This window comes from Corythoichthys intestinalis, chromosome 7 (genome assembly GCF_030265065.1).
Source record: "Corythoichthys intestinalis isolate RoL2023-P3 chromosome 7, ASM3026506v1, whole genome shotgun sequence".
In the NCBI taxonomy this organism is placed as follows: domain Eukaryota; kingdom Metazoa; phylum Chordata; class Actinopteri; order Syngnathiformes; family Syngnathidae; genus Corythoichthys; species Corythoichthys intestinalis.
In genome coordinates, this window is record NC_080401.1 from 22770059 (window position 1) to 22784350 (window position 14292).

At 40.6% G+C, this 14292-nt stretch overlaps 2 protein-coding genes across 3 annotated transcripts in view; one reads left to right on the forward strand and one right to left on the reverse strand.

Annotated features, from left to right (window-relative positions):
• Positions 1-3404, forward strand: part of upf1 (UPF1 RNA helicase and ATPase) — a 27121-nt gene extending 23717 nt beyond the window's left edge. Inside the window, exon 24 of one of the 2 annotated variants that reach the window (XM_057841498.1) lies at positions 247-3404. The gene's annotated coding sequence lies outside the window, so the exon portion shown is untranslated. The remainder of the gene's footprint in view (positions 1-246) is intronic. The other variant, XM_057841497.1, reaches the window with a different exon arrangement.
• On the reverse strand, positions 1981-12086 carry ddx49 (DEAD (Asp-Glu-Ala-Asp) box polypeptide 49). The gene is made up of 13 exons (XM_057841499.1): positions 11856-12086; positions 7765-7888; positions 5974-6059; positions 5777-5898; positions 5463-5650; positions 5247-5387; positions 3980-4055; positions 3795-3871; positions 3071-3168; positions 2907-2981; positions 2717-2805; positions 2564-2635; positions 1981-2429 (listed from the first exon to the last, which is right to left on the reverse strand). The coding sequence occupies exons 1-13, from the start codon at positions 11968-11970 to the stop codon at positions 2271-2273; spliced, it is 1422 nt and encodes a 473-aa protein (XP_057697482.1). The 5' UTR covers positions 11971-12086; the 3' UTR covers positions 1981-2270.
• Positions 12087-14292: the final 2206 nt, after the last annotated feature.

Consider the following 14292-nt stretch of genomic DNA (forward strand, 5'->3'; position numbering starts at 1 on the left):
GGAATAAAATGCAATTGCCAAATAATCAATAAACAAATGGACTAAATTAGGCAACAGGACTGTTAACGCCAATTGGTGTCCTGAAAGGTATTTTCTCTTGGATGAAATTACTGAGTTTGTTTTCGAAGGGAATTACTAGAACAAGTAAGCTTGCTAATAACATACTAATTTGCTGATATGCACATGTATCATTGATATGAGTACATTTTGGTTGAAGCATTTATTTCTGCTTTCTGATCTTTCCAGGTTGCTTGAAGAAGTGAGCTAGGCTTGAGCTGAGCTTAGTTCACTAGCTTTTTAATCTGGGAAATAATAAAATCATTAAATGGATACCTGTTTTCCTCTGCTACAACCGAAGCACCACCGAGTGAAAGCGACGGAATAGCAAACCAATGACCAGCGAGAGAAATAAGAGGGTAGAAGACGAGGGCACGGAGAGACGGGCGGGGAGGAGGCGAAAGGCCGGTGGACAGGCAGGAGGCGGGCACCCACGGCGGTGCGAGGAGGGAAGTCGACAAGGCCGAGGGATAGCGAGGGGAGGCGCCGACGGTCTCCAGGCTTAAACGCCAACCCAAATGTCCAACAAATATCCTTCACCTCGCAGACGGCGGGTGACTCTTGAAGATGAATTTGAAGAATTGGTTCTCCAGGCTTGCATGACGCAGGATCGCAGAAAGTGGTCCAACAGGCAGCACAAAAATCTTCATCCTAAAAATGTCCAACTCGCAAAGTCCTGGACTGATCTAAATTTGTTCAACACTGAGAGGAGGGTCCCCCAAATCCTCAGCGATCTCTGAAGGAAAAGCGGCAGTCGACATGCATTCTAGCTCTCTCTCGCTCTCTCTCTCAGAGAGGAAAGGAAACACTTTCTGTGCTTGACACTGACGATCTGGAGCCTGGAACTAAAAACCTACCATTTACCTTGAGAACCAATGGCTCTTATACAAGGTCTGATAATGGAAGTGGTTTTGCACCACACAACAGTGGTGGACTGGCTTAGGGGATTTTAGACTTTTTCCAGGGCATGGCATACAAATCCTACCCATGCCTCACTCTGAGACCATTTTCTTCTCTAAAGTATCTTTCTAATCACTGAGCACAAGATTAAAAAATGGAAAAAAAAAAAAGGTGAATTATTTAATCCAACCTGACCAGCATTGATTATCAGGTCTTTGGGTCAAGGCTATCCTTATGGTGACTAGACCACACGTGTACTCTGTATAGGCTTTAATTGGAAAACGGCATGTGAATTCATTGACGGGAAGGGAGACGGAACCCGTATCGAGAATATGTACACATGTGATGGAGAAAAGGAAGGTGGCTTCAGAGGATGGGCAAGAAGTGACAGTTGGATCCCTGCAAATATTAGTTGCTGTCGTGGATCGTGTAAGGATAATGGTTGTAGCTAAAAAAAACAATTTCCCCAAGTGAATTCAAATTCGTTTCATTGAGAGAATCGGATACAAGACCCTTGGCGCTGACTGGACAGATGGCAGTCTGACCTTGAACCAGTGCCTATACATTTGTAAAAAGAATGGCTGCAGCACGAATGAATGTACTGTACTTGCCACGTCTTAAAAAAAAAAACCAGCATTGAAGCTCTTTAGACATCACAGGGCTCAACTTGTATTTTAGTATATAGAAACAAAACCAGGTGATGAGTTTAGAAGCCACCTTTCTTCTCTGCGGAGGGGGGATGAATGCAGGAGGGGAGCAGTTTTCTTTTGACTTTGGATGACTAACACAGACTTGCCTGTGTTGTGTATTTCTTGTGGCGCTCCTTTGCTTCTCGATTTGTGATTTTTTTTTTTTTCTCCCCTGCTCAGGTGTCTTTTTTCTTCTAGTTTGTAGCAACAGGAATGTCTTTAGATTCTCAGACTGCTTGTCGTTTTAGTTTTAGCCAGTATATTATTTTCGCAGCCAGCGTGTGCTTGATCTGTTTCTAACATGTAATGCTTTAGAACAAAAAAAATATATAAAGTTCTGTCATCGGAGCCAATGTGTTTCCATTTAAGTGTAGTGATCTGTTGAAATTTTGTGATCTTACCCGTTATCACCATCTAAAGGCAGCACTTAAAGCGAGTCATCCATCAGTGGGATGTAAATACGAAGTAAAAACAAGCAGTGTCATATCCTGGAAAGACGCTGTCAAGAACTGAGTACATTTATTCATTCATGGTATAAAATTAATATGTTGATTTGCAGATGATCACAAGTTTGAAAATATTGGATATTGCACAGTAATAAAAGATCAAACCACCCAAAAAGGGTCAATTTGTTTTTTTTTTTATATGTTTGCTCTTGAGTTTCCTTTTGACTTGTCCTTGTTTATGTACTTCAATTTTTTGCTTGATCTGCTCTTGAAACTTTTTCTTCTGCCTTCGAATTTTTTCCAATTCTGCTTTCCTCTTGGCCTCCATATCCGGATCCTGGAATCACACAAAACAAAATCTAAAAAAATTATCCTCAGGGCATCATAGATAATGCCTATTCTAAGCATTTGACCCTTCAAATTATGCATCCACTTGCATGTGAGCCTGAAGTGAAGCAAAACGAAACTTGCCTTTCCTTCCAGGATCAGTTGTTTCCTTTTGTTGATCTCCTTTTTCTCATTAAAATCTGTAGACTCCAATCTCTGAAGAAAACGGTTCACATGAAAACCAGTAAAAAAAAAAATCTATGCTATGCATTCAGATAAATGACGAAAAGATCGTACTATTTCACACTCTCGTTTGGTCACATTGACCTGCGTGAGGATCTTGAGGACGTCTTTCTCCACCACTGGAAACTCTTTCATTTTACTCTCTGAGGGGGGAAAAAACAAGATAGTTTTGTATTGAAACTGGATGGTATAACTACAAAACTCCAAATTGAGATTTCTTTTTAAAGGATTGTTCATGTCTTACGGCTTTGCTCTTCGATGGCATGGACGAGATGGATGTCGTACTGTGTCACTAGTGTAATGGACACCCCGTTCCTGCCTGTAGTGGGGATGCAACATCATGAGTTATAACCTGACAAACATTTTTTTTTTCCTTAGCATTTTTGAAGGTCAAGAACTGGTAGCTACCTGCTCTGGCTGTCCGGCCAACTCTGTGGATGTAGATTTTGGGCAGGCCAGGAGTGTTGTGATTGATGACTACCTGTACAGTTGGAATATCCAAGCCCCTTTTGGAAAGATGAGGTGAATATGGATGATCAACCACATTACAAACCGCTTCCCTCCCACAAAAATCAAGTTTTAATTAGGGCTGTCAAAATTATCGCGTCAACGGGCGGTAATTATTTTTTTAAATGAATCACGTTCAAATATTTGGTGTTACGCGCCTTCTGCTGGCGTTTGGGTCCAACTGATTTTATGGGTTAGTACCATGAGTGAGCATGGTGTAATTATTGACAACAATGGCAAGCTACTAGTTTATTTTTTGATTGAAAATTTTACAAATTTTAATAAAACGAAAACATTAAGGGGGTTTTAATACAAATTTCTATAACTTGTATTAACATTTATCTTTTAAGAAGTGTTTCTATCCATGGATCGCTTTAAGAAAATGTTAATGCCATTTTGATTTATTGTTATAATAAAATACAGTACTTATGTACCGTATGTTGTATATATCAGTCTTGTCTTTCCATTCCAACAATAATTTACAGAAAAATATGGCATATTTTATAGATGGTTTGAATTGCGATTAGTTACGATTAATTTTTAAGCTGTAATTAACTCGATTAAAAAATGTAATTGTTTGACAGCCCTAGTTTAAATGATTTCATTCTAACTAGCTTCCACTTACCTGGCAGCTACATCTGTGGCAATCAGGATTTTATAGACGCTGGCCTTGAACTTGGCAAGATTGGCAAATCGTTGTTTCTGGCAAACCAAAGGGGAGTAAGTGTTCATACAACTGAAAGTGATCTACAGAAAAGCAGGAGCTATACTTTAAGAGCCCAGTTGTTACCATAACAACGAGTTCCTTACCTGCTTCATCATCGAGTGGAGGTTAATTGTAGGAAAGTTGAATTGCCGAAGCATCATTGTGAGGATCTGACAGGTCCTTTAGAAGATCAAAACCACGTCTTGTTTAATGAATACTGAAAATTACTCCGGGAAACAATTTTTGTTTTAGGTCCAATATGATCCGGTTTTCTATATCAAGTTTTAAGTATAGAATCCCCGTTTACTTAGTGTTTTACATATTTAACATGTACTTGCTTTTTTCAACAATTATATGAAAGAAATAGGAATAACTGCAATGTTTGTTTTCATAAACGATATGGTTAGCTGTGTGCAAGTATTAACAAAATTAGTAGGTGACCTGTGGAATAAATACTTGACCTGAAAAACTGATTAGTTTTGGATTTCATTACCTAAAATTAAATACATCTGTCAGACCTAAAATAACAGAATTTGGTTTACAAATTCGGATAGCTAACCCAAATAAGTCACTGGCTGCCATTGATGGGGCTCGACATCCATTGTGACTGGGAGAAGCCAATAAACGTTTGTTTATTCACCCCAGTGTGTTCACAGCCAGTCATTTAGTTTTTAATGTTGGATTAAACATTTATCATTACAAAAAATCTTGTAAGAAATGCAATAATTCATCATTTAAATTACATATATATGTATAAATATAGATTACGTTTGTGACAATATATCGAAAAGGTGATACCTTGGAGCCCAAAATGTTATCAATTTGCTCCCACCAAGAATCAATATATTGTTTAAGTTTCACTGTTCGAATCTTCCATTAGAATAGTGTCTACCGTAGCTGACTCGCCGCCACTGATGGAAGTAGACATCCAATTTGTTTTGACAGGATTGGGCGTCTCGCACAGTCAATGGCACTGAAACCAGCCAGTCTTTCGTAGGCATTTACAGGTTACTTCCTTTTCATTTGGGGACATTCTTGAGTCACTTCCTTTTTCAGTAACCCAAAATTAACATAAACTGACCTGTAAACACCCCAAAAATCAACCAGAAGTGACCCATAAATACCCCAAAAGGAACAGGAAGTCAACTGGAAATGGCCCAAAATAAACTTGTTGCCTGGCTTTGGCTGCTACTGACTGCCATAGATGTCCAATCTGTTTGAAGTAGGAGGGATGGCACCCTTCCAGTTCAAATGGATTGGATGTCTACTAGTGATAAACTCATTCCAATTCACAGCAAAAAGATGAAAATAGCTTGTATTTCTGTTGCACTTTTCAGACCACTGCATAACAGAAACAACATGTAATCGTACTTGCAGGTGTTGGTGAATATAATGATCGACCAGTCGTCGTGTTCGTCTGTGAAGGTCTGGATCAGGTGGACTAAGTAGGCATCCTTCACCTTCTCTGGAGTAAGGATGTACCTCTGGTCCAGCTCCTCCACCGTACGTGTTCTGACAACAAGGGCGACACGTAGAATTGAATGGCCGTCACAGACCACCTCATCACTGGATCGGCCGGACGCTCACTCTGACGTGCTCTCCCAGAAGAACGGTCTGTTCATGGCGATGCTTTTAAGGTCCTGCAATGTGTCAGTAAGCGTAGCGCTGAACAGCAGAGTCTGCCGTTTGGCCGGCAGCACCCCGAGAATCACTTCCAGGTCTTTGGTGAAGTCTGTACAGCCCTGCTCCAACAGCCGGTCTGCCTCATCCAAGATCTGTCACACAAAAAGTCGCAAGGCATGGCAAACATTTTAATATTACATTTCAATATGAACAGTCAGGCTTGCAAAGAGATTTATGAGGCGTCTCCATTAAACCTTTTTTTTCCCCAGAACACTCACCAGGAATTGAATCTTCCTCATACTGAAGGTGTTGGAGCTCCGGATGTGATCGGCGAGCCTGCCCGGTGTTGCTACCACCACGTGAGGCTGGTTGGAAAGCTCCAGTGCCTGACTCACCATGTCTGTTAACGCACACAGCACATCATGCACTCCAAGCTCGGAGGAGCGAATGTGCTTCTGGTAGTGGCTCCACTCACCCATTCCACCAACGACAATGCAGTCTCGCAGACCCAGTGGCTTCCCAAGGACTCGAAATTGCTCCGCGATCTGGTATGCTAACTCCCTGTATCAGGGCACAGTGATACTCATTAGATTAGCAGACTGATGAACACAACGAGCACTTCTGAAATCCAGTTGACATACTGAACAACACGCTTTATGACTGCAAAAATGCATCCTCAAAATACACTGCTGGCCAAAAGTATTGGCACCCCTGCAATTCTGTCGGACAAAAGTATTGGCACCCTGAGCCTAATACTTGGTAGCACAACCTTCAGACAAAATAACCACGAACAACCGCTTCCGGTATCCATCTATGCATTTACAATGCTCTTCTGGAATTTAGACCATTCTTCTATGGCCAACTGCTCCAGGTCTGAGATTTGAAGGGTGCCTTCTCCAAACTGCCATTTTCAGATCTCTCCACAGGTGTTCTATGGAATTCAGGTCTGGACTCATTGCTGGCCACTTTAGAAGTCTCCAGTGCTTTCTCTCAAACATTTTCTAGTGCTTTTTGAAGTGTGTTTTGGGTCACTGTCCTGCTGGAAGACCCATGACCTCTGAGGGAGACCCAGCTTTCCCACACCAGGCCTTACATTATGCTGCAAAATTTGTTGGTAGTCTCAAACTTCATAATGCCACGCACACGGTCAAGCAGTCCAGTACCAGAGGCAACAAAGCAACCCCAAAACATCAGGGAACCTCCGCCATGTTTGACTATGAGGACACTGTTCTTTTCTTTGAAGGCCTCATTTTTTCCCCTGTAAACTTTATGTTGATGCTTTTTCCCCAAAAAGCTCTACTTTTGTCTCATTTGACTAGAGAACATTCTTCCAAAATGTTTGTGGCTTTCTCAGGTAAGTTTTGGGTAACTCCAGCCTGGCTTTGTTTATGTCTCTGGGTCAGAAGTTGAGTCTTCCTGGGTAGCCTACAATAGAGTCCCTTTTCATTCAGACGCTGACAGATAGTACGGGTTGACACTGTTGTACCTTCGGACTGCAGGACAGCTTGAACTTGTTTGGATGTTAGTCGAGTCCGCACAATCTTGGGTTGAAATCTCTCGTCAATTTTTCATTTCCGTCCACATCTAGAGAGGTTAGCCACAGTGCCATCGACTTTAAACTTATTGATGACACTGCGCACGGTAGACACAGGAACATTCAGGTAGTTGGAGATGGACTTGTAGCCTTGAGATTGCCCATTCTTCCTTACAATTTTGCTTCTCAAGTCCTCAGACAGTTCTTTGAGCATGGAGAAGAGAAAGAAGACCAATGTGGTACACACAAGGACAGAGGTTGCGTCAACTTTAATCCATTTTAACTGGCTGCAAGTGTGATTTAGTTGTCACCACCTGTAAGTAACAGTTGCTGTTAATTACACAAATTAGAGAAGCATCATGATTTTTCAAAGGGTGCCAACACTTCTGTCCAGCCCTCTATCTCCATCTTCGACGGCCCTGATGTTTTGTGGTTGCTTTGCTGCCTTTGGCACTGGACTGCTTGACTATGTGTCTGAAGACTATCAACACATTTTGCACCCCCCCCCAATTCTCTTTTGTGTTTTTTCATTGCAAGCAAAATAAATGAAGCTATTACTACCAAGGCATTTGCAATCATTTTCTGTGAGAAATTGAGCATTATCTGACAGTATTGCAGGGGTGCCAATACTTTTGGCCAGCAGTTTATGTTGGTGTGTGACATGAAAAGCTAAAATGTGAATGTTCCCTTATTTGACACTGAAGTGCAGAGGTGTGATTCAAAAGCACCAACCTGGTAGGCGTCAGCACCAGGCAGAAGATACCGTAAGGGTCAGCTGACAGTTTCTGGAGAACAGGAAGCACAAACGCTGCAGTCTTTCCACTTCCAGTTTTGGCACAGCCCATACAGTCTCGACCTAGGTATCGTACAGGGCTGTTTACTGCTCTGACAAAGTTTTAAGCTTGCATTGTCAAATGTCGACTGACAACTAGTTGAATGACGACTCTTTTATATCTTGAGGGGGGTAATTATTGCTTTCACCGGCACTAATTGTGAGGAGTGTGGCAAGAACCCGGCCTTACAAAAAACTACAAATGTGCTGCTTTACGGCACCCTTTACACCTCCGTTATAAAGACTGATGCCGATTCTAACGCTTTCGCAAGAATTCTGCAGAGATGGCAGAGCAACAAAAAAGTTTAGTCCCATGGGACAAAAAAGGGAAGCTACCAGGATAAAAGGAAACTCAAGAACAAACATCGTCCCGGCTTTCACTCGCTGGCGTGACCCACTAAGTGAACGAGTTTGTTTGGGGATCCTTTGGGGGAATACCGTAGAAAATCAAATGTATTTTCATTGTCATGTGATATTGTTTAGCCACAACTGGATTTAATACAATTCATCCTTCACACAGCCGCTGGAAATAGAATGAAAATGTCGTTCAATCCATCCGCAGGCGACCGGAGATCAGGATTTTACAACATTGTGCACTGCTCCTCCTGGGAAACGAAGTCTTCATAAGGCAAAACACTACTGCTTTTGTCCACCTGCGTCATTAAACCTAACCAGTGACCAAAACTGAAAAGCTACCTCGTGTTACTTTAAAACCCACTTTTCTTTAAACCCGATTTTTAATAGCATGACTAGGACGTCCCTAGTAGGAACTATTAGACCATATGAATAAAGAGGCAGAAGATAATTGAAAGATAAAAGCTTTATTTGACATTGGCTGAATAGTAACACCAACAGCACTTAATATGAACTTGCTCAAAAAAATTTGCTAAAAAAAGCAAGACAAGTTTTTGTGAGGCATTCAGCTGTTGAGGTGGTGCGTTAAAGCTTCCCGCACACCTCTGCCTTCCTCCTCCTCTGTACCCTGTGCATCAGGAACCACAGGGGATCCCCACTCAACTAGTCCTCTCCATGGCTTTCACAGAGATTGTTGAGAGGACGGCAGCTCACTACCATAGATTTAACAAGTTCAATGTCAGTCATTCCTTTTCATTAAGCAGCGCCATCCCCTCTTTAGCCTGCCGAAGGCATTCTCTACCACCTTTGCTCACCATCTCATTGTACAGCTGCTGTTCATCCGATAGCCCCAGGGGCGGACTGGTAATCTGTGGGTTCTGGAGGATCACAGAACGGCCGGTGCCCTGGACGGCCGGCGGCCGCCATTCATTATGCATCACTGTTTTTATCCCCCCTATCCTCTGATTATCTACAGTTCGCATCCAATCCGACAGGTGGCAGCAATGCGCCTGGCTTTTCACCGCCAATCTGATAGACTAGGAACGACGAAAGCACAGAGTAGCCTTCATTGGTTCCTTCCTTGTGGAAGCAAAATAGCGACGAGTGTTAATGCACAATATGGATGGTGGTGGCAAAAAAACTGAAAAGAGCAGGGTGGCGCGGAGAAGGTTAGAGAGAAAAAATTAAAGAAACTGGAGAGTGAAGCATTAAAATGTCATAAATCGACAAATATTTTCGCAAGCAGCAGTCTGGCTGCAACGGCCACGTCGGGTAACAACAGCTCAGCTCCCGGCGATGGTGAGAGGGAGCTGCAGCCGCTCTGACGTGCAGACGGTGTTCTGCCAAAATATGCTACATCGGCGAAACGTCCTACATTAGTCGAATTTGACACCTAAAGTACTACCGTGCGCTCTTAACTTGTTTTGTTTAGATGCATACAGGAATAAGGTACTAAAAAAATGCCTGCAGAAAATACTTAAATGTAGTTATATCAAATAAGGACGGTTTAAACACGCTACGTGACTAATGTGGTCAACTGCTTCAAAGCTAACACAAAAAAACACAATGGTTAAAAGTATGAGAGGGTAATACATGCAAAAAGTATCTTTGAGGCTGTGAAAAGGTTCTAAATAACTAAATAAAAACAAAAATAGTGAGTAATCACCGCCTCTAACCGATGTGCGCATGCGTGTGAATGCATGCGCAAGCGCCCTGAGCATTGTGTAGGACGTTTCGCCGCGTAGTAAGGAATGGCCGAACACCGGTGCTGGGAGAGAGAAAAGAAGAGGGAGGGGGCAACGATAAACTGTTGGAAGTTCCCCAGACAAGCGCAGGGCAAGTAAATTGGGATGAAGAGGGTTACTTGCTCTGTAAACTGGCAATTGTTATCCATCAGGTAGCTACATTTTAAATCAAATAAATGACAATTAAAGGGTTAGTGCCAGCTAGTCGATGTACCCGTTTGCAATCGTGTCAAGTTACAGTATGCTAGTCCTACTATCCCTCTCCTAAGAAAAAATATTTTAGCCGTAAAACAATGTATGCACACGCAGCATAGCAATATTAATTCAGAAGAAATATAAAAAATATTAATAAAATGAATGGTTTTACTTTAAAGTTTAGGTAGTTAAATTGATGTTATATACATTATTAATCATTTATATATCGTTTTGTTTTCTGGTTAATACTTTCCAATGAAGTTTATGTATACAGGATTTGTCTTGAAATGTGTATTGTATTTTCATTGAAATTTATTATTTGTATGGCAAGATTAATTATGGCAGGGGTCTCCAAACCGGTCCTCAAGGGCCGCTGTGGGGCCTGGTTTTTGTTTTAACCGATCGAGTACCGACAGTTTAACCAATGAAGTTTCTGCTAAAACAAGCAGCACCTGACTGCAATCAACTGATTACACTTGTAAGACACCAGATTGGTGCAGAGGTTTTGTCTTGTTTTGTTGGAATGAAATCCTGCGCCCGCCGCAGCCCTATGTGGAATAGTTTGGAGACCACTGAATTATGGCATAAACAATGAAGTCATTTTATAGACAGAGATCTTTAAAGATATATTATAACCAATTGGATACGTAAAACTTGCTTTGAAAAATAAATTCTTTCATTTGTTTATTCAGGTTGATCATAGAGCTAGTACAGAAAATGAATCCAACTCCAGTTCAGCCTTGCAGTACTTTGAGCGCCCGTAGTCAGACAGTCACAGTCTAGACACATTTTCTTCATTTTTCTCTCAAAGTGCACGAAATTGGTGCATTTTACAATAAAATGTAAAAAAAAAAAAAAAAAAAATTCTCCCGGGAGGGGCATGTTCCCGGACCCCCCCCTATGGGGTCTGTGTTTCCCTTTGTATAGCGATTCTTATGGGCTGGGCTGAGTCAAAGTCCAGGGCTGCTTTTTAGTCCCAGTCCGCCCCTGGATAGCCCCACCACTGTCTGATTATGGTTTGAGCAGCCAGTTCTGAAGAGGATAGGCAGAGTCTCCCAGGATGTAAAAACCTACATCGGTCCCACCAATACTACTAGTGCAAGCTGGGAACCGGCTGCCTTGCTCATCCAACTCCCACAATGTGGATAATTTCAAGGAGAAAATCCACCAGGCACTCGTCTTCCTCCATCGCGGCTCCCACGCCGGATGTTTGTCTCACAAATATGACGTCATTAGTCACGCAACGTTGCCATCCGTATTACAAACCTGAACTGCAATTTTTTTGGGTCGATATTGTCTAAAAATTAGTAAAACATTGACATTATTTTCTGTGTGTCGTTTTTCTTTTGTTTTTCTGATTTGTATCGTTTGACATTTTTCAATTTTTTTGTTTTTTTTAAAGGGTAAAAACCCGCCTGTAAGGAAAGCGTAGAATCGCAAGATACTTTTAGAGTATGCGTGGTATTCTGTCAAAAAAATTAGTGGAAACGGTTGGTGCATATTTTATTGCCACCCTCTCACTTCACATGGATTCGGCACATATCGCCGTCAACGACAGCTAATAAGTTTACAGAAGTGTTTCCTCTTGCAGACGAGACACAAAACAACACTGTTAAGTGTGCAATAATTTGATGCGATACATTTCAACGTCTTACATGCTGGCATACAAGTTTGTTTAGTATTTAGGGTTGTCTTACCTTCTAAAATAGCTGGCATGCAGTTTTCCTGGACGGGAGTCGGCTTGTTGATTCCCAACTGCTTACACTGATTAATAAGCCAGTCTGAAAGCCCTAGTGACGAAAAGTCACTCATTTTGGAAGGATCTCGCTCCCCGAAGCTCCTACTATACGTAAAATTTGAGATACAAGATCATGTGCATTTCCCACGTTCACAACATGGATGACATTATTCTTCTTTGTGGATAAATATGAGTACGCTTGGGTACATCTAGTGGCCAAATGGTGGTATCACGCTCTCTCTTCTGTATCAGGAAAAGCAACTCAAAGTACAATGGTACCTCTACTTACGAAACGAATCTGTTCTGGAAGTAGTTTCTTAACTGAATGCTCTAATCTGTTACAAGTGCCTCAAAATTCAGACATAAATATTTTATAATGCATAAAAATGCATCAAAACTAGGAAGAAATACACGTTACCATTAGATTATTGCACAATAAACATAAAATCAGAGTTGTTCATAATGTAAAAACCAAGAATAGAGAAAAGAATATTAATAAATATACTCATGTAAAGCTTTCGGAACATGGGAGAATGAAGAGGACCCTGGGATACACACATACACACATAGTAGATGTCCCTCTTAGTCAATTGGATGCCAGGAATGCTAGGCAATAGCCAATGGCAGAGCAGCTATAAGTATGTTACGTTCAGTAAACTCTGGGAGCTACACTGCATTTTTGCCTTTTGTATCCTGAAATTTGTTTCTTAACCAGAGGCAATATTTTCCCGTGGAGGCGTGTCTTAACCTGAAAATTCTGTATGTAGAGATGTACTTAAGTAGAGACACCACTGTACTGTGTGATATAATTAAAAGGGTTAAGTAAGATATACAGGTATATTTTAAGTTATAAATCAAATATGAATTACTCCAACTATTGTATGATACGTAGTCTCTAACATTTTAAATGAAAACACAAAATACTGCAAATAAGAATAAGAAGGTTTGTGTGTCCGTGTCAACCCTGGATAAGGCAAGGGACTATTTCTGGTTATTTATGAAAAATTAACCTCAACAAGACCTGGTGTCCAAATACATGGACATCACATTTTGTATCATGCCGGCCAAAATAATAACATCTGGTATACAAGTCTGGTTGCCAGGTTTAAATTATAATTGTATTATTAAACATTATGGTTTTTGAAAAATATTATACTTAATAATATACCCTACCCCCAACCCCCATCAGACGCTGATGATCAGAGGTAGAGAAAGATTTAAAAAAAATAGCTTCGGATGACCACCGGGTCAGAGCATATATCATCCTTACCCAAACTAACAAAAATAATCTCATTGACCTGGGCCAAGACGTGGTCTATACACAGTGGGGAAAAAAATACTAGCTGGTGCCTGGTGGCGAAGAGTAAAAAACAAATTCCTATGTCACCGAAGAGTAAACGACGAATTCCTCTGTCATCTTATCACAGCTTCGAGGAGGAGAATTTAAATGTATACAGAAAAAGGGAGCGGACACTTTGTGAATAAGCTTGAACAAAGTAATAGAACGGTAGTGAACAAATATTTATGATTATAGGTACTTATGTGAAAATATATTCCTACAACAAATGTACTGGTATTTTGTGTACAAGAAATGAGGTGGTGAAACAAATACACTGTTAAATATTGCTAAGTTAGCTTTACTTCAAAAAAGATGCAAACTTGCTGCCTTATGAAATGTTACATTAATTAGATGCAATTTACTGAATCATTTCAAGTTTTCAGGACTCAAATTAACCTCAATAATTGGATTATAGTAATTTCTTTGTTTGTTTGTTTTTTGAGTTTGTAGTACTCAAATTAACTTCAATGAATTACTTGCTCATCTATTGCGAGGTTCCAGTACTAAAGTGATACCTTAGTTAGGTTTAGTGCTGTTCATTTACCATATGCAGTTGAACTTTTTTATTTTTTATTTTTATTTTTTTACTTGAAATAATTCTACAATATAAACAGCACATGCTAATTTAGTTAATACGTAACACATTTTCAAACAGTAATTACCCTACCCCAAATAAATGAAGGGAGAGCATTCAATGGATTAATGGAATTAAACTATTTTTATTTTTAAAATGCTCAATAATCTATTTAAGACACAAGAGACATTGGCTCTTGAAACGCTGCTGAGTGTTTTGTTAATGCTTGGTGTCAAATGAACAATCAGTAGTATAACCTTATAGAATAGAATAGAATAGTCCTTTATTGTCATTATATAGTATAACCAGAGCTGTCTTCAACACCTTCACTTACACCGATTTGGTAAGTACGGTATACATTGTGGTGAGCAATGTGGAGAAGAATGACAGAGACTGGCTTTTGTTTTTAACACTTGCTGTTCTTATGCCCCATACAGTGCACGACTCCAAGAAACAACACATTTTATTGAACAGAACACACGC